Source organism: Rhinopithecus bieti, unplaced genomic scaffold (assembly GCF_001698545.2).
Source record: "Rhinopithecus bieti isolate Rb0 unplaced genomic scaffold, ASM169854v2 scaffold_7580, whole genome shotgun sequence".
Classification (NCBI taxonomy): domain Eukaryota; kingdom Metazoa; phylum Chordata; class Mammalia; order Primates; family Cercopithecidae; genus Rhinopithecus; species Rhinopithecus bieti.
The window spans coordinates 2,065,957-2,090,922 of record NW_016805470.1 but is presented as its reverse complement, the minus strand read 5'-3'; the positions used below and the strand labels follow the sequence as shown (position 1 = coordinate 2,090,922).

Sequence of the window (24,966 nt, the reverse complement as noted above, 5' to 3'; positions counted from 1 at the left end):
GGTGAAATTTCTAGAGGGCCAGGAGGAGAGGGGCTGTGTGGGCTTTAGAAGCAGTCCCTCAACCAGACAGCAACTTGCCAGTGAACCTGGCGTGCTTGTGAGCTGAAGCAGAAACGCACGGCCCTGCCTTGCCGGGCTGCAGGGAAGCCCTGGGTTGGAAGATGTCTTGGGAAGCTGCTCTGCTGGGGACATGTCTCTCCACACCCAAGTGAAACTTCAGTTCAAGGCAGAAGAGAGAGAAAAATTAAGATGAGGATACGCACTAGAAAGTAAAACACACACAAACTCAGAAATGGAGTCTTCAAGGAGCAGGAACCAAACGTGGAAGGAAAGGCTTCAGGGCATGCCAGTGGGCCCCGGCAATTCCATCCAGCACACTGGAGACAGCCATTGGGATCTTCCGGTCTAATCGCTTTCTTGTTTCTGGGACACGGGGTGGAAGGGAAATCTTGCTAGGTGTGTTATACAGCCAGTACCTGCAGGGCTGCAGGGCGTGTGTCTGTTCAGATGCGACCCATACAGATTCCAGGAATGACATTGCTGTTGTTGACAGAATTTGTCAAAATGATGACCAGCTGGTGATAAGTTTTAAGGAAAACCAAGTTCAGTTTTCCCTTGATGTACACAGTAGTTGCATTGCTGGAAAGCTGGCTGTATATTAAACCAGCTCTCAAGTACTTTATGTTTATAACTGGGTTAGGTTCGCCACACAAACAACTGGGAACAGACTTTTTCATTCTCAGAAATATCCAGCAGGCCTACCAGGCATGCTGCCCCCTCAGGGCCTCTGCACCTGCCATCCCTGTTTGGAATGCTCTTCTCCCAGACCTCCACATTCCTTCCGGCCCCCTCCACTCATCGTTCTGCTCAGCTGTCACCTTAGCAGAATGGCTTTCTCTAGCCACACTATGTTAAGAAGCAATCCCCCCAGCACTTTCTACCCCCAACCCTACTTTTACCTTTCTTCATAGAGCTTATCTGACATTTTATTATCAACTCTCCTGGAGGACATGGATTTTTTTCTGTTTTGTTCATTGCAGAATCTCTGGTCCTGACACAATGCCTAGCCCTGATGTGCTCAATAAAAATTTGTTGAATAGGTGAATAAATCTAGAGAATAATTAATTCACTTAAGCAGGGTAAAAAAATATACCTAATTCTACTACCTTTGGCCTATAGTGCTCTGTTCCACAAAGTCATTCAGGGGCCCAGTCTCCTTCAATCCTGTTGTATTACCATCTTCAACATAAGCCTTCAAGGTTGATGGAGACAGTGGAGGAGACACTGTCACTGTAAATGGCCTTGAAATGACACATCATTGGTGAGGGCTGGTCCCAAAGCTCTACCCAGATGCCATGGGCCCAGGTCATGCAGTCGAAGCTGTGGACTCAGGAAGAGGAAATGTGTGGTAAGCATCTCGCCCAATTTGCTATTTAGATCACCAAAATACCAGTTTTGTGCTTCCTCTCCTACATGGGTCACGGGCACCCTCTCCAAGGGGGACAATACATGGTCACATCCCGCTCAGACCTCCAGGAGATGCAACCTCCCTCAGGTGGCTCTTTAAAATCCACAATCCCAAATTAACAAGACAATGCACCTCACACCCAGCAGGTAGTGATGAGAATGGGCAGGACACCCTCCTAAGCCTTCCTGCCCAGGAAGGAGCGGGTGCAGATGCAGCAATTGCTGCTCTGGTGTTTTTGCAATCCTGCTGGGCCTTGTCCTGGGCTGCGGGGAGTCCTTGCTCAGGCCCAGTTCTGCTCTTGGGGCCACATCTGAGCTTGTGACATCCTTGCTGGACACAGCTTTCACAACCATCTTCCTGCCTGAAGATGAATATAAGACTTCCTCAATCACCACTGTTTTTTTTTTTTTTTTTAAGGCCTTGCTAATGGTTTCTTTTCTTTTCTTTTTTTTTTTGAGACGGAGTCTCGCTCTGTCATCCAGGCTGGAGTGCAGTGCCCGATCTCAGCTCACTGCAAGCTCCGCCTCCTGGGTTCACACCATTCTCCTGCCTCAGCCTCCTGAGTGGCTGGGACTACAGGCGCCCGCCACCTCGCCCGGCTAGTTTTTTGTATTTTTTAGTAGAGACGGGGTTTCACCGTGTTCGCCAGGATGGTCTCGATCTCCTGACCTCGTGATCCGCCCGTCTCGGCCTCCCAAAGTGCTGGGATTACAGGCTTGAGCCACCGCGCCCGGCCGCTAATGGTTTCTTAAACTTACTACATCTTTATTTCCAGGCAGGTCCAGGGTCAGTGACTACATGCGTGGTTCGTTCGTGGAAACAGTTCCCACGTCAGCTTTTTCTTTGCTTCCTTAACCACGTGCCCCTCCCTCAAGTTGGCTTTGCGGTTTCCAGGCTCCAGTGGGAAGACCACACCCTTCATTGGATGGTCACCTTGAGGCCCAGTCACTGTGTTCAACTAAGTCTCATGGGGCCTTTGTTGCTCACCTGCACCTCTTACTACTGGAGACTAGAAACAGTTGGCTTTTCCAGAATTGCAAGGCCCTGGTTGACATCTTTCCACCCTTTTCCCTTCTGCTTGTAAACTGGCTAATTCTTTCTTGAAGTAAACTTTTTCTCATGATGCCTCCCAAAAGCAGCCAGTAACAATCAACACATAAGATTTGTTGTTGTTTTGATTCCCCTCAAGTCAAAAAGTCAGCAGACATGGAGTTTGCTTTCCAAGTTACCGAGCGAAACAGGCTTACCAGATGTTTTGCTCCGCCTGGCAGGGACCTCAGTTGTCCTGCCAGCTGCACCTGTCTTTTCACTGCTTGCCACCTGCCACACGCTGAGCCAGTGCCATGTACCTAAGGTTTTGGTTACAGGTGCACTGCACTTCGAAGTGCTGATTCGTTTATTAGTGAGAATAAGAAAAGCTAACTGGTGACAAAGCCCCAAATCTCAGTGGATCAGTAGAGTGAGTTTGCTTTCCAGTGATGCAATGGCCAGCAGAGCTCTTACTGATCAGGTGGCCGACCTCTAAGGGGTGACTCAGGGACCCACAGTCCCTCCAGTGTCTTTAACATGTGGCCCCCAAGAGAGTCCCCTGTGGGAGCATTTGTGTGCCGTTTGGAATTGGTGCCCCATCACTTCTTCCAACCTTCCCTGGGCCACGGCTTAGCTTGGTCCCAACCTAACTGCAGGGAGGCTGGGGAAATGATGAGCTGTGGGCCCAGTAGGTTTGGTAAACACAGCATTGCCTCTGCCACAGTACCACCAAATCACAGGGTTTCTATCCTGTTACTGTTGGTGGCTCCCACAGCCCTCCCTGGAAGAGTTTCAAGGTCCTTCTCAACTTGTTTGTGGCCACTAGTCCAGCCATTTCCCTCCCCAAGTCAGACCTGAGCTCTGGTGGGCAGGCCTCCTCCAAGCTCCTGCCCTCACCTCAGGCCCTGGCCCTAGTACCCTGCCACCTTCCCCTACAGGAGTGACCGTCTTGTGTTTCCTCCTTTCAATGACCTCATCCTTCTGGAAGGAACCCATAGCACTGGGAATCTGCACTCTGCACTGGGGCAATGAAATGCACAACTCTGACCCACTCAGGGCAGGAGACAAAGTGAGGTAGGACGCACAGGCGGCCCCCAAACAAGGCCTTGCCAATGGGAGTAACTTCATCAAAAATTCAAGGCCAAGGACAACGCTGTGGCCACGGTTGAGACCTGTCAGCACACCTGAGATTTAGCAGTTTGGAGACAACCTAGAGGGACATTCAGGAGCCCATGAGGACAGCGCAAAGTGGAAGGAAGAATACATTGGAGACAATGGCGTGGTTAGTGGAGGAGTGAGACAGCTGTCCATACCTCACTGCTCAGATCTGTCCCTGCCCCCACGGGCCCAGCTGCCCTGTAGGCACACAAAGGCTGTCGTGGAAGGTCTGTGGCACACAAGCTGCCTGGAGGGGTGTCTGAGGTACCTGCCAGGGGTTTTCACTTTTACCTCCATAACTGCCAAGTGCTTCCTCTGAGGCAGTCTGAAAACTGGTAAACGCTTTTTTTCCCTTTAGGTTCTAAGGAACAAAATGTAAATATAGGCAAAACAATGCAAAATCAAAATGAAACACTCAGAACAAAAGCCACATTTTTACCAGATCTACTTTTATTTCAGAAGGAAGTTTGTATTATAGTATTTACTTTTGTTTATATACAAGTTCTTCACATTTGTGTTTAAAATGCACAGACCTCCCTTAGTTCTCTTGTTCCTGCTTAAATTAGCTGTTATTTTACAATACAAAAAATACCAAAAAATTGCAGTCCTAAATGTATGTATAACACCCACAATCCCCAGCAATGAAATAGTTTACAATACTTACTCCATATTTACATGTGTAATAGATGCTAAATTATACATATTAACAAACTAAGCTTGAATCCAAACAAACGAAACCGTAAATAACTATAAAACAAAAACATTTCCAGAGCCAGAATTAGTTCAACGAAACAGGCTTCACTAGTGTTTAGAATGTTTTGTGCACAAATTCAGTTACTGAAAGTCAATTCCATTATTGCCTTTAAAAGAGAAGGCGCCAATTTTCCTCTCCACTTCAAAACATCTCCTTGTAGGCAGGGTGTTTGACTCTCATCAAGGGGCAATGTCTCTTGGTGGGCCCGGCTATCTAGAAACCACCGCAGTGGCTGAAGCCAAGTTTGGTCAATGGGGTAAACATTTCAGAAGGTAGGCAGGGCACGTCCTGAGGACAGGAGGCCTCTGCCATCCTGGCTCTGTCCTCAGGATAGCCAATTCTCACAGAAACCACTACAAGGAAAGATCTCCTGGGATGACAGGGGTGTGAGGCCTTGGATTTTAATTCTAAAATCTATTTTTACATCTAAGTCACTACCCTAGCATTAGCTTAGGTTAGTGTTTAGCAAATACTTGTTGAATGGATGGGTGAATAAATGAAAAGGAAGGATCAAAGATGTTCATGAAAACACCACCATCTCCCAAGGAAGTGAATCAGCCCCTGGCCCCAATACACCCCATTAAATCAAAGGAGCAGGATTTGCACTGGAAGGTAAAATGCCTCTTCCCACCGGCAGTGCCCTGCTCTTTTTATTTCCCAGGTGTCTCCAGTCTTGAATGGCAGGCCTTACCCACAGGTAGTCCAGTACTTTCCTTCTGCTGACAGTCTTCTGTCTAGGACTGCCTTTTCTCCCGGTTAGCTCAGGGGATCTGGGATTGCCTTCTCTCCACACAGGGAGGCGCAGGCTTCTCCCCAGGCTATGTGCAGGGACGGCATGAGGCACACAGGAGTTCAGGGTATGTCGAATTCTCCACGGGGAAATGGGAACTATTTATCAACAAACTAGCTCCCTTCTCTCACTCCCAGTTTTCAGTATAATAAACTGATTCCAGGAAATGGTCATTAAAAATTTAGACAAAACTACAAAAAATGGAGAACCCCCTTTTGGAAAGTCTGATTGCCACAGGTTATAGTCTTTGAACTTAAGACTAACAGAAACATTTCTCAGGACAAGACTGGTCATCCCTCACTACCCAGAGTCCCAAGAGGCTGCCAGAAAGGGTCATGATGTGCTTGCAGGGCCAAGGGCAGCAGCAGAGATGCCTTTGCCTCCAGAGTCTCCTCAAGCGCGGCCGTTTCGATTCCCTGCCTGATTTTTCATATGCACTCTGACAGATGGGTCCTGTTTTAAGAAATACCTAACTGGTGCCAGATGCATCTGAACACATCACACAATGGGGATGTGTTTCTTGGGTTATGCATGTATTGGAGCCTGGCAAGAGGAACTCTCGGAACCTGGATACCCAGCATATGGCACAAAAACATCTTAGATGAAACTCAGACATTGTTATATTTAATAAAAATACATGAAGATTTTTTTCTGTTTTATGTACACTCCGAATGTCTGAGCATTCTGGACACTACTGTATAGTTATGTACAAGTGCAAGGTCAGTGTTGTCTTGACTATTTTAATTTATATACAGGCTCTCTTGTGACACGCAACATTGCCAGATGACAACCCATTCCTTCTTGGTAACAGGCTCCAAGCCCAGCGCCTCTTACTCCTCGCCATTCCCTTTTCTTGCCCTGAGGCCAGAGGAAGCTGTTTGCTGTTGGTTGCAAAGGAGAAGCAGATGGATTCAGCGGCTTCCCCACTGCTGGAGCAGAATGAAACTTCACTTGCTCCTTCCTTCCTTTTTAAAAATAAACATTACCTTTTAGGAAAAAAATAAGACATAACCAGATGGCTGTGGGTCATGGTGCATGATATTTCAAGGCATAGGACTAACATGGGGAAGAGACTTCTTTGGCCAAGGAAAACTGGTTCTTTGAACAAACAAAGAGGTTCTTCCTTGTGGGAGGACAATGCCCAGGGACCTCCCTTTTGCCTTGCTGGCGGGGCGGGGGCGCTGTGGGAATTGATGGGCCAGTCCACTGCAGGTGCTATGGGTGCTGTTTTCTGTAGCAGGGATGGGGGAGCTCATGAGAGGAGGGGTCTTTTCTAGAATGCCTGCTCTTCAACAATAATGTGAAAAAGAAGCTTTATGAGAGGTGAGTCTCAAAGTAGAGGTGTTTTGTGCATCAGATAGTGTTTTATGGTTCAACTTCCTTGAAAACATCTTTCCAGGCAATTCTTCATGGGAGTGGAGTTAGTGTTGGGGAAGAGACAATACTCTCTCTCTAGGCATGGCATTTAAAGGTAAAATGCCACAGTTTTGGCTCTTTTGAGTATTTCTCCAAATTCACAAACTCGAGCATTGCTGTCCAGCGGTCCATCCCAATAGGGTAATGCCAGAGATCCCAGGTTTTGAAGCAGAAGAGAGCTTCTGGGAGGCGGCCGCGTAATGCCAGAACGGAGCACCATAAATGGGGAAAACACAATTTCCAGGCAGTGCCCTCTGGGAGAGGTGCAGGGGACTGTCCCACCCTCTCAAATTTAAATTTGGTCATTTTCCATTTGGCATAGAGTTTTCCCTCCTCATCCATTTTTTTTCCATGTGCTTTTCATCCTTATCAGCATTTGCTGCCCTCCTCACAGTCACCACCTTGTCTGAGAGGAGGGTGGGTGGGTGGTCAAGCCCCCTCCTGGGGGAAAGAGGCAAACAGGTCTTCTCCAGGCTTTGCAGCTTCTGCCTGACAATGGGAAGCTGTCCTGTCTCTCTCCTGGCATCTGAGTCCACCCCAGCCTGAGAATGAACCACAAGTTCAGAGGAGGCTGGAGGACACACAGCTGCTCTCTGATCCAGGGGACCCAAGTGTTCTCAGTGCTCTTTTCTGCTCAAGGAAACGTGACATGAATGAGTCCCTTCCTCTGATCACTTATCAGGCCTAGGGTGACATGGGGGTGGGGGCAAGGGGCGCCTTCTTGACAGTGTCCTTTTGATAATAAAACAGGAGCTTTCACAGTTCATTCATTTCTGCTTTCCTCTCATCCCTGCTGCTAGGTCAGACGTTCCTTGGGGTGAGAAAATCCTTTCCTGGCTGCAAATCAGATTTTAGAAAAAAAGCAGATTGCCAATGGTAGCTATTTAAATTTTACAAGTATGTAGGAATGCAATTATGTAAAAACTTAGGCTTACTAACTTTCCAATTGCTAGATCTATTTAAAGTCTAGGCACTTAGTGTTGTGTGTATATATTTGTGTGTGTATGTGAGAGAGAGGGAGGGTAAGATGGAGAGGGAGAAGGAGAGGGACAGGCAGAGAGAAAGGAAGAGAGTTTCAAATGGATTAAGACTAAATTAATCAAGTTGCTATAGAAAACTACCTGTTACACCAGTTTACATTTGAAGTAACGCTGCTGACCTTGACATTGAAAATAGCCCCCCTTCTATACTAGCTTGATATGATCAAAAGAGATGGACCATTATTAATTCTCAACTAGAAAAAAAGGTACTCCCTGGAAGAGAGATAATTGCCTAAATCGTGCAAGAATAAACAGCACATCTTTTAAAAAAGATAGCAGGCTTCAGATGAAAACAAGTTAACTCATCTGACTAGTTTTTAAAAGACCATGTTCAAGAACAACTGATGACGAACATCTACTTGTAAACACTCCATCTTTTGTTTTTTGCAGTTGAGACAGTCCCAAGAACAGTTTTCCACAGTGAACCTGAGTGTCATTCCTAGTTCTCTCACTGGCTCTACACCGGCCTCCTCCAGCAACCATCAGCTCATTCCTGGACCTGTAATTAAATCAAGTATTTCCTATGCAAAAGTAAAAGGTTAGATGCTGGAACACGGATGGGAGAAACCGTCAAAGAAAGCTTGTGATCATGCAGGTGAGTCAGATGCTTTGAGGGTTTCCAGTCTTCTGCCCCGCACCGCACAGCCGTTTCCCCGGCGCGTCCTTCCCTGCAGACAGCTCTGGTGTGCCACTCACTCGCTCGTGCGCGGGAGAGTCCCTGGTCCCAGCATCAGATGCAGGTCCCAGGCTGTGCAGGGGGCTGCTGCTTCCGGTTTCTCACGGCTCCCGACTTCTCCTTGTACACTATCGGCATCTGCTGAGAAATGTCCACCAGGGCGCTGGCCACAGCAAGACCTTGGGAGAACCACAGAGAGAACATAGGTTGGGAGCAGCTGGCTTTTATTTTGTTTTAAAAGATAATTTAAACATTTATTTTGCAATCCCATGATGCAAAACAAACCAAAAAACCACAATAAAAAACCCCCAAAAAGGTACACATACACAGGGAAAAGTCTTCTTCCACCCTGACCGTCCCTCCACCTTCCCCTCCATCTGGGTAAATGTTTTCATTAACTTTTATGTATTCTTTCAGTGTATATTTATGCAAATACAAATACATATTCTTCTCCTTTCCCTACTTTTTACACAAAAGGTATAGTTTGCTTTTCAGCACATCAACCAAGCACAGTGCTCTGCTTGGTGGTGGGAACATATAAATGAGATTGCAGACGTATGCTAAGTGCCCAATTTCTCCTGCCTGCCTCCAAAAGGAGCCAAGAAACAGCAGCACCCTTTATGATGAGATTTGGATTCACCCACATCATTCAGTCAGCATTAGTCACTTCCATTCCATACCACGATACAGGCAGGGCAGGCTCTGGGGCCAGGCTTTGGAATAAGCTAAGTTCTTTAACCTCCCTGTGCCTTAGTTTCCTCATTTGTAAAATGGGGATAATAGCAGCACAGGGCTAGTGTGAAGAGTCAATGAGTGAACTGACATAAAGTCTTAGTACCTGGCAGGCATAAAATCTTAGTATCTGGCACACAGCAACCAACGATCAATAGCAATTACCCTTCATGCTCATCACTGCCCCACCGCCCACTTTGCTTTGGTGACTTGCAATCCTGTTTTCCTTCCTGTATTGGTAACAGAGTAATCTGACATCCATTAGGGAAGGCACGGTTCTGGGGGAGCTGGATTCCTAATACACGTGGGAAATGGCCAGCGCAGGCTCGGAGCCTTGCTGAGACCTGCCAGGAGCTGTGTTAGTGGAGCGTGTTACTCGCCTTGCTGAGCCTGTGAAGGGGAGTGGGGGTGGGGGTAGACAGCTGTAAGTGCCTGGCACACAGTGGGGAATGCTCTAGGAGTCCAGAAAACGGCACCACTTAAAACAGGGGGTACAGAAAGGGCAGCAAAGACGGCCCCACTGTTGGGTGAGTCTCAAGCAGTGAACAGACCTTTATTAGGTGTTTTGGGTGGTTGGGGCACGTCAGGCAAAGGCTGGAGCAGGAAAGACTACAGGGCTGCACACCTGTCACCTCGCTGCCCCAGCCACTACCCTGCCTTCAGGGAGCACCAGCCACTGTTGCTGGGCTGGGTGGTGGCAGGAGACACAAACTGCACTTGAATGACAGATCAGAGAGTTGTCCTGGCCTCAACATGGGCAAGGCCGAGTTAGGGGCTCAACTCACAGGAATCCCTAGGTGAGATGAAGACAATGAATCCTGGCTGAGCCATGCAGAAAGGCCTCCCTCGTGAAGATGCCACAGATCCTAACCGTTCTAAAGCTGGTCTGGAGGATCTTCTGGGTCTGAGGGTGCACTGAAGGGACAGTGAAGCTCAGGGCCTGGACCAGTCTCCCGAGGCAGCCTTTCCACCAGACACAGGGTTCTCTCTGGCTAAGGGAACCCTGACCTCAGAATCATCTCAACTGAAAGTTGTCTAAAATGATCACATTGAGGCATCCTCCAAAGCACTCTGTAATTAAGCGAGATACTTTCAAAACTGTATTCCACATTTTCTGTCTTCAAAATAGGAGTTTATATAATTATGATTCATATATTTGATGGAGAAGTGTCACACGCATTGGTAAAATATTATGTAGTAGGCTGTAAAAATGTTTAAGATAGTTATATGAAAAAAGTAGAATAAAAATTAGATCTATACAATCATTTCAACTAAATTGCTGGCCAGGGTTAGAAAGAACACAGAACAATGAAAATTGGAGGGTTGTGGGACAGCTATGCGTGGATTTTCAGACATTTCCTTCATGTTATCGTTGTGTTTGTACCTTATATTTAAAACAGAGAAAAAGCAAAATAAATGCAGGAGGGCTAGAAATACCAGTTGAAGAAACACCAGCCCAGGGCAGACGGCTGGAAGTTGTGGAGTGGAGAAGGCGACCGAGGAAGAGCATGCAGAGTGAAGGGAGCACACCCAGATTCAGGGGTAGGATAGGGCAAAGGAGACAGGGAAAGAGCAGCAGAGGCAAAGGGGGACCAGAAACTCCGACAGCAAAGGAAGGTGCGGTCAGAGGCATCTACGAGCACTGAGAGGCTGGGGAGGCAGGAACACTGAGGAGGTCCCGGGACATCCCCCCAGGAAGGGACGATGACCTTGGGAAAACAGTTTTGGGCATACAGATGAAAATGGGATTATCTCACTGAATCCTTGCCATGGCATGGGCAGGCACTGTTGGTTATCACTTTTATAACCATGCTCTCTAGGAAAGGGAAGTATCCCATGCTTAGCTCCCTCACATGCTTAGAAGGTGTCTGTCACTGGCCCGTATCTACTCACCTGACTGCCCAGGAGGAGGGATGCCACCCAGGCCTCGAGGGAGCCTCACAAACACAGAGAGGACAGCGGCTTTGTTGCCAAAACATGGCTCCAGTGCAATGGGTTTGGGAACAGTCTGGTGGAAGAAAACAAAATTACCTAAAGTGATAAGCTTTAACATACACGGACAACTTAACGGTCATTGGTGCTTATAAGAACCATCAATTTTAGGTCTATAAAAAAGGTACATTGCAGTTTTTAAGGTAACAAAAAAGGGCAGGTGAGAGCTAACAGTACTCTCTGAGCACTAGTGACAGGGGTGGTACTGCTTGCTACCTTCCACTGAGGTCTCACAGTCTGCTTCCAAGGGGCTGCATGAACTGTAGGGAAGGGGTCATGCCAAGTGGGTTTCTTCTGGATGCTGTACTTTCGCTCGATTTGAAATTCTAACTCAGAATTGTAGGTCACAGGAATGGCAGTGGTGAGTGCTTGGTAGATTTGTCAGATAGTTCTGCATACCTGGCTCAAACACAGATGCAGATATTATGGAGACTTAAAAAACATTCTATTTTGTCTGTCCTTTAGACACGAAGTAGACAAGCCTGCTGGATGGAAAAGCTTGTAAAAGCTGGGTGGCTGACCAAGTGGATTCTTTGTCTACTCTCTGGATGCATTTGGCTCTGGAAAAGGTCTTCATCTTCTGTTGGAGCCTTTAGATGAGATTTGTCCCCTATATTAGTTTCTTCTCTTTTTCTTTCTTTTTTTTTTAAAGACTAGAAATGGGGTCTCACTGTATTGTCCAGGCAGGTCTTGAACTCCTGAGCTCAAGTGGTCCTCCCACCTCAGCCTCCCAAAGTGTTGGGATTAAAGGTGTGACCTACCGCACCCAGCTTATATTAGTGTAACAGACTACTGCAAACTTAGTTGCTTAAAACAACACACGCTTATTATCTCACAGCTTTAGAGGTCAGAAGTCCCAGCAAGCTCTGTTGGGTTCTCTGTTCATGTCTTCCATGAGTTCTGGCGAATTATCAGCTATCTCCTGAGGTCTCCCAGGCTGAAGTCAAGTTGTCAGCTGGATGGGACTCTTATCTGGAGACTCTGGGGAAGACTCTGCGTTGAAACGCATTCAGGGCTTACGCAGTGGCTCACACCTGTAATCCCAGCACTTTGGGAGATCCAGGAGGGAGGATCCCTTGAGCCCAAGAGCCATGATCTTGCCACTGCACTCTAGTGTGGGTGACACAGCCAGACTTTGTCTCACAAAAACAGAAAATATTCTGTGGCCCCTCCATCTCTAAACCAGGGATGGTGTATCAAGTCCTTCTCATGTTTCCAATCTCTCTGGCTTCCTCTTCTGCCACCCACCACAGAAACTCTCCGTATCTTAGTCACCTCCCTTGTTTCATTACATCTGCAAAATCCCTCTTGCAGTACCTAGAGTAGTATGTGACTGAACAAACATGGGACGGAAATCTTGGGGGCCACCTTTAGAATTCTGCTGATTATACTCGCAAATATGTCATCAATTTCTTCAATTTGGTTGAAGAAAATAACTTCCAGTACCACTCTGCTGTGGCACAAGGAACTAACTAGATGGGTGAATGGCAGAGGCAGGGAGATCAGTTATGAAGTAACTGCAAGAATCCAGGTGAGAGACAGTGGTGGCCGAGATCAAGTGGGAACAGTGGCAGAGGTGGGACACAGTGGCTGGATAACATTTTTGAAGACGGAGTCAAGATTTGCTGATAGACTGGCTGTCCAATGAGAACATGACATTGAGAATGAGACAAGAACAATTCCATGATTTTGGCTTGAGCAACTAGGGTGATGAAGGTGTTATGTGCTGAATGGTGGAGGTATGTCAGAGAAGCAAGCCTGAGAAATAAACATCCAAAGCTCAGTTTGGCCATAGCCATGTTAAGATATCCAAGTGGGGACACTGAGTAGGCAACTGATGTTTGGGTTGGAGGCTCATGGGAGCAGTCTGGGTGAGAGGATCATGGTGCTTAAACCTGTGATAGTGAAGATCACTGAAGGAGTGGGTGTAAAAGACACAAGAAGGGGACAAAGACAGGGCCTGATGCACACCACTGTCAAAAGATGAGGAGGACTGAGCCAAGACCACGGAGCAAGAACAGCTAGAAGGCAAGTGTGTGGTGTCCTGGAAGAAAATCAAGGAAGTGTTTTAAGGAGCAAGTAACTGTGTCATATGCTGCTGACATATACCATGTTGTTCAATACTTTAGGCTTGTCTATTTTTTAATCCCACAAATATTATTTTACCAGGACAATGTTTGTTTAGATTTATATACATGATTATACTTTTATTTACTCACTATTCTTTCTTACTAAAACTTTAGTCTATCCTCCTGGGGGTAATTTTCCTTCATTTTAGCACATCCTTTAGACATTTCTTTTGTGCAGGTCTGCTGGTGGCAAATTCTCAATTTTTCTTCTAATTTGAAGATACCTTTATTTCATCCTTGCTCTCAGAAGGTACTTACTGGGCACACTACACTATTCTAGGTTGGGAGCTCTCTTTCAGTACTTCGAAGACATTCTCCCACTCTCTTCTAACTTCTGAGAAGTCAGCAGTCAGCTTATCATTCCTTTGCAGGTGATCTTTTCTTTTTTTTTTTTTTTTTTTTGAGATAGAGTCTTACTCTGTCGCCCAGGCTGGAGTACAGCGGCGTAATCTCAGCTCGCTGCGACCTCTGCCTTCTAGGTTCAAATGATTCTCATGCCTCAGCCTCCCAAGTAGCTGGAATTACAGATGCACGCCACCATGCCTGGCTAATTTTTGTATTTTTAGTAGAGACGGGGTTTCACCATGTTGGCCAGGCTGGTCTTGAACTCCTGACCTCAAGTGATCCACCCACCTCGGCCTCCCAAAGTGCTGGCATTACAGGTATGAGCCACCACACCCAGCCTCTTTTCCCATTTTTAACAAAAATTGTGGTAAAATACATATAACATTTACCATCTTGACCATTTAAAAATGTACAGTTCAGTGGTATTAAGTATATTCACATTGTTTTGCAATTATCATTACCATCCATCTCCAGAACTCTTTTCATCTTGTAAAACTCAAACTTTGTACCTATTAAACACTAACTCCCCATTTCCCCCCTCTCCCAGCCCCTGGGAACCACTGTTTTACTTCCTGTCTTTATGAACTTGACTACTACAAGTGTCTCTCTTAAAAGTGTAATCATACAATGTTTATTTGTTTCTGGCATTATTTCATTTAGCATTGTAGCATGGGTCAGTTTGCTCCCTTTGGAAGGCTGGATAACATTCCATTGGACGCTTAGACCACGTTGTGCTTATCCATTCATCCATCCATGGACACTGGGCTGCTTCCACTTTTTGGCTACTGTGAATAATGCTGCCAAGATATGTCTTTAAGACTCTGCTTTCAGTTCTTCTATGTATAAACCCAAATTGCCAGATCATATATAACTCTATTTTTAATTCTGGGGGGAAGAGTGGTACTGTTTTCCACAGCGGCTCCATCACTTTATACTTCTATCAACAGTGCACTAAGGTTCCAGTTTCTCCACGTTGTATGTGATACTTCTTCTCTGGCTGATTTTAAGATGTTCTCTTTGTCTTTGGAGTTATACAATTTCATTATGAGAAATCCAACTAGTTTTCTTTCCTTCCTGTCTTCCCTCTTTCTTTCTTTAATCATGCTTACAATATGTTTTGCTTCTGGAATCTGTATATTCATGTTTTCCATCGGTTCTGGAAAGCTATCATCCCTGAATATTGCCTCTCCTTTGTTCTGGGATTCTGGAAATACATGAGTTGGATCTTCTCATTCTATCCTCCATATTCTTAGTATCTATTGTACTTTTTATCTCCTTGTCTCTCTGAGCGGCATTCTGTGTACTTTTTTCAGATTCATCTTCCATTTCGTAAATTCTCTCTTATGTTTCATATGCTGTTTAACATGTAAACTGAGTTTATTTAAAAAATTTCAATGAGTGTATTTTTCATTTCTAGAAGTTCCATTTGGTTCTTCTTCAGCTCCGCTTGGCCATACTTGACTCTCATCTTTATGATTTCATCTTTTACTTCTTTAAACATTTCATACACAGTTATATTATATTCTTTAGATTTCAATTCTAACATTTGGAGTCCTGTCCACATCAATCTTCTGTTGTTTCTGCTACTCTTATTTATGGTGGCTTGCCTCTTCTTGTCCCTGGTGATCTTTAATTACTTCATCTTGGTCTGTGGGACTCCAATAGCGCTGAATTGAAGATATTTTTCTACAGAGAGGATTTCCATCTATTCAGGTGGGCGTCATGATGTTTACCACCTGGAACCACTTAGGACAAATCATGGTTCTGGTTTTGGTTTATGGTTCGTTCTTTTTAGGGTAGGGAAGGAGACTATTGCCTGATTTTACCTATTTCCTGTGAGCTCAGTAACATTTTAAATAAGTATGTTTTATTCAAGATATATAGCTATTTCTCTAGTGTATCTTAAATATTCCATCATTTTGCCCAAGGAGAAAGTCTTACCATTTTCTTCATCCTTTTGGGGAGGCGGGTGATAAATATTTTCCATACAGTGTTAATACATAGTGTATTATCATTTTTCTGCTTAAAAAATTCCCCAAAATATAAAGAACAATGGTCTGGGCACAGTGGTTCACGCCTGTAATCCCAGCACTTTGGGAGGCCGAGGCGGGTGGATTGCTTGAAGTTAGGAGATCGAGACCAGCCTGGCCAAGATGGTGAAACCCCGTGTCTACTAAAAATACAAAAATCAGCTGGGCGTGGTTGCACACGTCTGTAATCCCAACAACTTAGGAGGCTAGGGCAGGAGAATTGCTTGAACTTGGGAGGTGGACTGCAGTGAGCCGAGACCGCGCCACTGCGCTCCAGCCTGTGTGACACAGTGAGACTGTCTCAAAAAAAAAAAGAAGGAAAAAAAAAGAAAAACGATTCAATGTTCAATGTAGTTATTTTCAAATAAAAGTTTTGTATGCCACAGAATACTTAAAAGAAAATCAGACAAATCATTTATATTTTAAAATCCCCTGAACACAAGACTGCTCAGTGACATGAAACAAAGACTGAAAAACAAAAGCAAAGGAGTACCCAACAACTTCATTGTTTTAGCTTATTGTTAAAAAGAAAGAGAGGAAAAAAAGGAGGTAATGGAATAAGGCTTTTGCCTCTCTGGTTTCCCAGACTTAGGAGCCTAAGTTTTAAAAAGTCAAGTTATAGAGACTTCTGAGTCATATTCTCACCTTTATACTCCCCCCAATAAGATCAGGAGGCTCCTCATCTGTTTCCAAGGCGACATTTACGGAGGCAAAGGGACGGCTGGCCATCTGTTGCATCTCTCGAAGAAGTTGCTGATAAATAATACGGCAAAGTCATTAATGGAATGAGTACTGAGGGGCTTTTATTAGTGAATGCTACATGTTAAAAACACCTCATCTTCCCTGATTCAAACAAATCAAGTCCAAAACGATACTTTTTAGACTGCATATTAGATAACATTAGGGATTATTAAATTTTGTTGGATGTGATAACACCATTGTTCTTATATTTTTAAAAAGCCCCTGTTAGAGATACTTATTCAAGTACTATGTTTATTGCAGCACTATTTACAATAGCAAAGACTTAGAACCAACCCAAATGCCCATCAATGATAGACTGCATAAAGAAAACATGGCACATATACACCATGGAATACTATGCGGCCTTAAAAAAAATGAGTTCATATCCTTTGCAGAGACATGGATGAAGCTGGAAGTCATCAGTCTCAGCAAACTAACACAGGAACAGAAACCAAATACTGCATGTCCTCACTCTTAAGTGGGAGCTGAACCATAAGAACACATGGACACAGGGAAGGGAACATCACACACTGAGGCCTGTTGCGGGGGGTGGGGGGGCAAGGGGAGTGAGAGCATTAGGACAAATACCAAATGCATGCAGGGCTTAAAACCTAGATGACAGGTTGATAGGTGCAGCAAACCACCATGGCACATGTATACCTATGTAACAAATCTGCATGTTCTGCACATGTATCCCAGAACTTAAAGAAAAATAAGAAAATAATGATAAAAATAAAAGTACTGTGGATGTAATGCTATGATGTCAACTTGTCAAATACATAAAATGGTATGGCCCTATCTCCTCGTCTTTCTACTACTAAAGTCGGGCTTGCTTTCTTCCTACTGAAACTTGCACCAATGATTCACCCAACAACAAAAACCCATGCCTCATTATAAGGCAGATAGGAACTGAGCGAACTCTCCTTTAGAGAGGTGGTATAAGCTAAAAACATAAACAAATGTGAAATTTTGCAGAGCAGAGGGACAAACAGGGGCACTGGATTTAGGGAGGCTTGATGTGAACTCCTGCTCCAATAGTCTACAGCTGTGTGACCTTAAGAAAGGTGTTTGAAGTCTCCGGGCATCAGTGTCCTCCCTCTGAAATGTGTTCCTATCCCATAACGTTGTCACTGGGATCAAATGAGATACTATAGCACAGCGCCTAGCACATGGTGAACGGCCGTTCACATACCATTACGCATATTAGAGATCTTCTGGGCATGATGCTGAAGCTTTGAGGTTATGCCTTGGGAGACAAGTAGGCCTGACTTCAAACTGCCTCCTTGGAACTACTGTAGGAGACAGAATCTTGGCCTGGATAGATATGGCTCTGTTCTAGAAGGGCATTTTTATGATAAGTATTTTCTTAAAATACCAACATTCTTACATTTTATAAAACTGTAGGTCCATTTACTCAACTAAAAAATGCAGCAATGCTCCTCTGGGGTCTGTGCTATTCTAAGTGCTGAGGTCACAATAAGACAGAGCTCAGGAGGCAACGGGTGTAAAAGCACTTAAAACGGGGGCTGGTGTGTAGCAAGGACTAAACAGTGTCAGCCGCTACTATTATTGTTTTTAAAAATAATATCAAATAATTGCTTCTACAATTTTTGAGAGGGAATAAATAATGACTGACATTTTAGAAATGATAAAATATATTCTGAATGGTCAGCTTCACAGTTACAGAGAAATTCCAAATCACACGGGTAAAAGCATAGTTTATTAGACGATCAACTCCATACTAAACATATATATATATATTTTTTAACCTTTTTCCTATAGGCTGTGCATCTTACTTTCTCTCATGCATGTTACAACTTCCAGTTGATTGTTTAGCTTCTGTGTTATTCATTTATTTTTGATATACTTAAGCCTTCATTTTTATGCAGACAAATCTCTACTATACTGTTTTAATAACTTTATACAAAAATAATAATTTTGTTTCCTTTCCAATAGTAACAATACTTCTTAGTGCCCTTTCACTTAGTGCACAGTCTAGAACATCCAGCACAAAGCTGAGTGACTGCAGGATTACACGAAGATAACGAACTTGGGCTGTGAAGACAGAAGTCCCTCGTTAAAGCCTCGCACTCCCTCTTAGTTAACTATGTGGTGTTAAGTTACTTCACCTTTCTGAGCCTCAGTCCCCTCATCCATAAAACATAGCTAGTGACAATACCTATTTCATAGGTGTGAGATGAGGATTAATCTACGTAAAACCACTTAGAACTCAGTGCCTGGAATTTTGAAATGCTCAGATGTCAGCTCTTGTTAAAACTAACTTGTCTGGATACAACCTCTGGTGTTTGTTTTATCATGAGTGATGCTGGTTATCCAGATAATCTTCATAGCGTTAAAAAGGTATTTTTGATTTTACTGTGAGTTTTGTTTTCAAATTAGGAATGGGTATTGAGTTTTAATAAATGGCGAAATGATTACTTGGCCTCTAGGAAGAATTCAGGTGTTACTTTTTCCCCATTGACAGGATATATTCTTTTTTGACATGATATAATAGGTTTTCTGATATTAAGTGACTCTTTCATTACAACTGCAATTAGACTGCTGCACATACATTCACTATGCGGCTGGCCTTTATATTTTGGTGCTACGTTTGTCAGGTTTTGGTACCAAGATTTCTGTGTATAAAATCATGCAGACTCTTTCGAGCTTTCCATCTGTTCCTTTGCTTTACAGATTTTAGAAACAATTAATTCTCATAAGCACTCAGGGAGGAACAGGCTATCATTATCTCCATAAGCTCATCTCAACCTTGAAACTCCCTGGGTCTAATGTCCTTCTTGGAGAGAGTAGCACTTAGACAAAGTTTTCAACTCCTTTCTTGGTTACCGGTTTACTGTGGCTTCTTACTTTTTTTTTTTTTTTTTTTTTTTTTTTGAGACGGAGTTTCGCTCTGTCGCCCAGGCTGGAGTGCAGTGGCCGGATCTCAGCTCACTGCAAGCTCCGCCTCCCGGGTTTACGCCATTCAACTGCCTCAGCCTCCCGAGTAGCTGGGACTACAGGCGCCCGCCACCTCGCCCGGCTAGTTTTCTGTATTTTTTAGTAGAGACGGGGTTTCACCGTGTTAGCCAGGATGGTCTCGATCTCCTGACCCCGTGATCCGCCCGTCTCGGCCTCCCAAAGTGCTGGGATTACAGGCTTGAGCCACCGCGCCCGGCCGGCTTCTTACTTCTTACTCCACTGTGAATAAATATACATTTAAATTAAATTGAAAATATAAGTTTTTCAGAACATCATGTAATTCATTAGGATTTTAAAGTGTATCAGTAATACAGCTATCTAAAAAACCCTTTGAATATGTTATCCCCTGAATTTAAAACCTAATAATAAAGAGTGTGCAACATTCCCTCTATGATAACATCATCTTTATGTGGGTCAGAAAAGGTGGTATTGTGGCCCACAACAAGAGGCCCATATCCTGGAGCCTGTCCTAATCCTATTCAGACATGAATGTGCTATAAACAGTGCTGAATGCTTGTGAGTTGTGATTTTAGATACTTTCCTCCTCTTCTAAATCTTATCTATAAAAAAATTTTACGTAGAAAAAGGCATGAACAGATCCAAAAAAAACCCCAGACAGCTTCTTTATCTAGCTCTTATATACAGGTGAGCATTTCCACTAGCAACAATGCAACAGGCATGACTAAATGAAAGGCAAAGTAATGATGCAAGTGAAAGTTGCCATAAACAAAGTTTTTATGTTGTATTTTAATGGTGGTTATTTTTTAAAAAAATATTTATTTATTTATTTATTTATTTATTTATTTATTTATTTATTTCAATAGGTTTTTGGGGGAACAGGTGGTGTTTGGTTACATGAATAAGTTCTTTAGTGGTGATTTCTGAGATTCTGGTGCTCCTATCACCCGAGCAGTGTACACTGTACCCCATGTGTAGTATTTTATCCCTCACCCCCCTCCCACTCTTTCCCCTGAGTCCCCAAAGTCCATTGTATCATTCTTATGCCTTTGCATCCTCAGGGCTTAGTTCCCACTTATAAGTGAGAATATATGAAGTTTGATTTTCCATTCCTGAATTACTTCACTTAGAATACTGGTCTCCAATTCCATCCAGGTTGCTGCAAATGTATATAAATATATATATATATANAATGATGCAAGTGAAAGTTGCCATAAACAAAGTTTTTATGTTGTATTTTAATGGTGGTTATTTTTTAAAAAAATATTTATTTATTTATTTATTTATTTATTTATTTATTTATTTATTTCAATAGGTTTTTGGGGGAACAGGTGGTGTTTGGTTACATGAATAAGTTCTTTAGTGGTGATTTCTGAGATTCTGGTGCTCCTATCACCCGAGCAGTGTACACTGTACCCCATGTGTAGTATTTTATCCCTCACCCCCCTCCCACTCTTTCCCCTGAGTCCCCAAAGTCCATTGTATCATTCTTATGCCTTTGCATCCTCAGGGCTTAGTTCCCACTTATAAGTGAGAATATATGAAGTTTGATTTTCCATTCCTGAATTACTTCACTTAGAATACTGGTCTCCAATTCCATCCAGGTTGCTGCAAATGTATATAAATATATATATATATACACTACACTACCCCCCCCCCCATTTTCTTTATCCACTCATTGATTGATGGGCATTTGATATGTTGTAATTTTCAACCAAGTTTATGTATTTAAATTTGTCAACTGTAAATATTTGCTTGACTTACTACTTTTGGAATGAAGCTCTGGAAACAAATCAAGACTTATTAAAAAATAAAATTCAAGTGGAAAACTTAACTACACACACATTTATCTTTCCTTGAAAAATGAAAAATTTTTGAGATGCTTAAATGGCTGACTTCCCTCTCCCATGAAAAGTTCTCATGAAGGTGGTGCCTAATCATACGGTGGCTGGGCTGTGCTAATAAGCCCTTGGATCTCTGGCCTCAGTCAGGACTCAGGTTCTGGTCGGAAGGATAAAACTGGCATTTCTAAGTCAACACCAGAGTTTCCTTTCAGGAAGGTAAGACCCTGTGGTGCAGAACTAATTACACTTTATGTAGCACTCATCTAAGTCTACTGACCATATGCTGCGGAACCATGGATTGCAGAAAGTGCTGCATTATTCCTACCGTGGAGATGTCTCTCTGTCCATTATCACTGAATAGCTAAAACCCACTTGCTTAAGAGAAAAATAAAGAAAAAAACCTCTTCCAGAGATTCTTTATCTTTACTCACTGAAACTTACCTCTCTACGTCTGGAGGCCCAACAACTTTGTTTGATCTTCCAAACCACAGCAGCCACCAGGAGCAAAGAGAGGAAACAACTGTGAGAAAGCAAAGTACTGAGTTATTATCCCAGCCCCCAGAATCAGCACCCATTGTTGCCCACACCACAGGCCAGGCAGTGAAAACGGCTCCCAAATGCCACCTCCGGGCTCCCTTCTGATGCTCTGTCACAACAATGTGCCGGCTCAGGAGGCAATGAGTGAGACAACTTCAGTGAGTCAGGCTTCCTAGCCAGGCCTCTAGACTGTATTGTTCCCACGTGGTACTCAGAGAGAGCCCTGACCTTCCACTCGGCCTTTATCACAATGGCCCACAGTGGCTTATCCCAAATAAGAAAAATAATTCTAAGATAATTATAACAAATATTAGTCATGCTGTTTATTCAAGTTAGCAAACATTTACTGGTAAAATCTAAGAAGGTGAAAAAGTTAATTATTAAAGTAACAATCAACTTTTCATAAGGAAGAGGCAAGCAGAAGAAGAAATGTGTATAATTTTAGTGTATATTCAATATTTTACAAATATGTATTTTAAATAAAACACATTTGAAATGATCAAACCCAAGCCAACAACTTTCTTACAAATAATAAGAGAAAATAACTCCCAGTGACCTTAATAGTTGCAGAGGATTTCAATGCTCTCTCATGTATAAACCAGGTGTGGAATGATTTGAAAAGCAACAGTGATGGCAAAGAGAATAGCTGACTTGCGGTTAAAAGGAAGAACGAGCTTAACAAGTAAAAAAAATAGAGAACGGCTATAACTGCATTTTTACTCATTAACTTGTAAAAGGGGCTAGCTGCAGGGTATTTTTCCAGAGTGCTACATGCAGACGTAAGGCTCTCTGCCAATGTCATCAAGGTACTCTCTTGCTGGCTGAGCTCTGCGTTTGTAGGATGGCGTCAGCTTCATGAATGGCACCTCAGTGCACCCAAGTGCTGATACCAACACAGCCCTCCTGGGCTGGCTGGATAAAGGGACTCTAAGATGCTAGGATGACTGAACTGCCCTTACCTCAAGGCTCCCTCAAGGCTCACTGCCTCCCTAAGGGGTACAAGGGTGCAGACCCCTCCAATGGGTGCCCTGACAAAAGGCAAATCAATAGGATTGCCTTCCAAACCCCCCAGGATCATCACTTGGTGGAAAGCCTTCATCTCTGGGCCTCTCTGCTATCAGGACACTGCCAGCTCTTCTCTCTGACAGTCTACATTGTCTTTTTTTTTTTGAGACAGAGTCTCGCTCTGTCACCCAGGCTGGAGTGCAAAGCATGATCTTAGCTCACTGCAACCTCTGCCTCCCAGGTTCAAGCAATTCTATTCTCCTCTTTTAGCTTCCTGAGTAGCTTGGACTACAGGTGTGTGCCATCATGCCCAGCTAATTTTTGTATTTTTAGTGGAGACGAGGTTTCACCACGTTGGCCAGTCTGGTCTCAAACTCCTAACCTCAAGTGATCTGCCTGCTTTGGCAAAGATTACAGGCCTCACATGACTGGCCTACATTGTCTTTTTAATCAATACTTTAATTGGGTCAGGTCCTGTTCTAGGCTCATGGAAAACACTGATAAACAGAGCAAAGACTACTGTCCCATGGAGTTTACATTCCAGCAGGTGGAGACAAACAGTAAGTAAATAAGCAAATTACAGAGCATGCCAAAAGGTAGGTAAGTGCTACAGAAATAAAAAGATGGTAAGAGCAGGGGGTTCAAGAGTACCAGTGGCACTCCAGAGCAGGATGGTCAGAGTAGGTGGGCCTTTCTTTCTCAGAAGGTGACATTTCAACAACGACTTGGAGAAGGTATGGGAGGTGGCTCATGCATGCCTGCAAAAGTGCATCTGGAAAAAGGGGCAGTCAGTGCAAAGCCCGAGGCAAGGCTGTGCCTGGGATGCCTTGGGGAGCCTCAGGAGGCCAGCATGTGGAGTGGGGTGTGTAAGGCCAGAGATAAAGACAGAGAGAAGGGTGAGGGTGAAGGGCAGATCATGTGCGGCACTGCAGGCATTATGAGGGCATTGGGAGAGAAAGCCAGTGCAGGTTTTTAAACAGAAGTGTTGGGATTTAATGTTTGCTGAGAAGACCATTAGGGGTGCAATGGCATTATCAGGGAGACCAGCAGTCTAGGTGAGATGATGGTGGCTCAAACCAGGGCGGTGGAAGCAGAGGTGTGAAAAGCACTTTGGAATCTGGACATATCAGGAGATCCATTTTAGATATGCAGAACCCTGAGATATCTACTGGGCAGCCCAGGGGAGATATCCTGGGCAGACATTCTAACCTGGAGGCTGGCTGCCAGGTCTGGGCTGGGCATGGCATTTGGAAAGCATCAGGATATATATGGTATTTCAAGCAATAAAACTGGCCACGGTCACCAAGAGAGTGAATACAGATAGATGAGAATGTCCTGGGGCTACCCTAACAATGAGAAGCTGGAGAGAACAGGAAGAACCAGTAAAGAGGTCTGAGAATAACCTTCTCAGTCTTTCTTGGCTTCCGTGTGTAATCCTGATTTTTGTCATTTTTATTCTAATAGATAAACATAAGGAGGCAGCAAATCCACATGGAAGAGCATGAACCCAATGGGAACAGCTTCTAAGTTGGTCAAGAGCCTGTTGCCGCTGCTGAGAGGCGAAGACTCTGGTGTCACTCAGAAGCCTCTCTTGGGTCCACCTGTAATACAGTCTGTGCCTGCTTCCCTCTTGGAGAGGGTGAGAGGGCCCTTCTGTATTCAATGCAGATCTGTTGACAACACCAGTTACCCAGTTCCTTCTACTTGCTGCTCCAGCTACAAGAAGTGACAGAACAGCAAGCAAGGGAGAGTCTCTTATTTCCCTCTTTATAGAGGCTCCTTCCTGAGGCTGGAAAAGCATCTCATTAGGACACAAAGAGGTCTCAACAGACTGCGTCAGGACCTAGAGTTTACTTCTCTGTGCCCTGAGTCTGGAAATACTTTTTCTAACTCACCTTACATTGATTTTCTCATTTGAATCATCGAATTTCCCCCTGCCTTTTGTTCTCTTTTCCATATACTAGCCATTCTTCAGAGTGCTTAGGATTATCTGGATACCTTTCCCCTTTTCCTTATAGGCTCCATTTTGAATTCTTTTGGACCAGGCTGGGAGCAGTGGCTCACGCTGGTAATCCCAGGACTTTGGGAGGCTGAGATGGGAGGATTGCTTGAGGCCAGAAGTTTAAGACCAGCCTGGGCAATATAGTGAGAACCCAACTCTACAAAAAAGAAAATATTAGCTGGGCATGATGGTGCATGCCTGTAGTCCCAGTTCTACTTGGGAGACCGAGGTGAGGAGGACTGCTTGAGACCAGCCCAGAAGTTTGAGGCTGCAGAGGGCTGTGCTTGCACCACTGTGTTCCAGCCTGGGCAACAGAGACCCTATCTCAAAAAAAAAAAAAA

At 44.1% G+C, this 24,966-nt stretch overlaps 1 protein-coding gene across 1 annotated transcript in view; it reads right to left on the bottom strand.

The window, feature by feature from the left end:
• Positions 1-4,083: 4,083 nt before the first annotated feature.
• The window catches only part of ATRN (attractin), a 190,050-nt gene continuing 169,167 nt past the window's right edge, over positions 4,084-24,966 (bottom strand). The window contains exons 26-29 of the mRNA XM_017872612.1: positions 21,523-21,601; positions 16,205-16,312; positions 10,957-11,071; positions 4,084-8,510 (exon numbers count right to left, since the gene is read on the bottom strand). Coding sequence (XP_017728101.1) covers positions 8,386-8,510; positions 10,957-11,071; positions 16,205-16,312; positions 21,523-21,601 — 427 coding nt within the window. The 3' untranslated portion in view covers positions 4,084-8,385. The remainder of the gene's footprint in view (positions 8,511-10,956; positions 11,072-16,204; positions 16,313-21,522; positions 21,602-24,966) is intronic.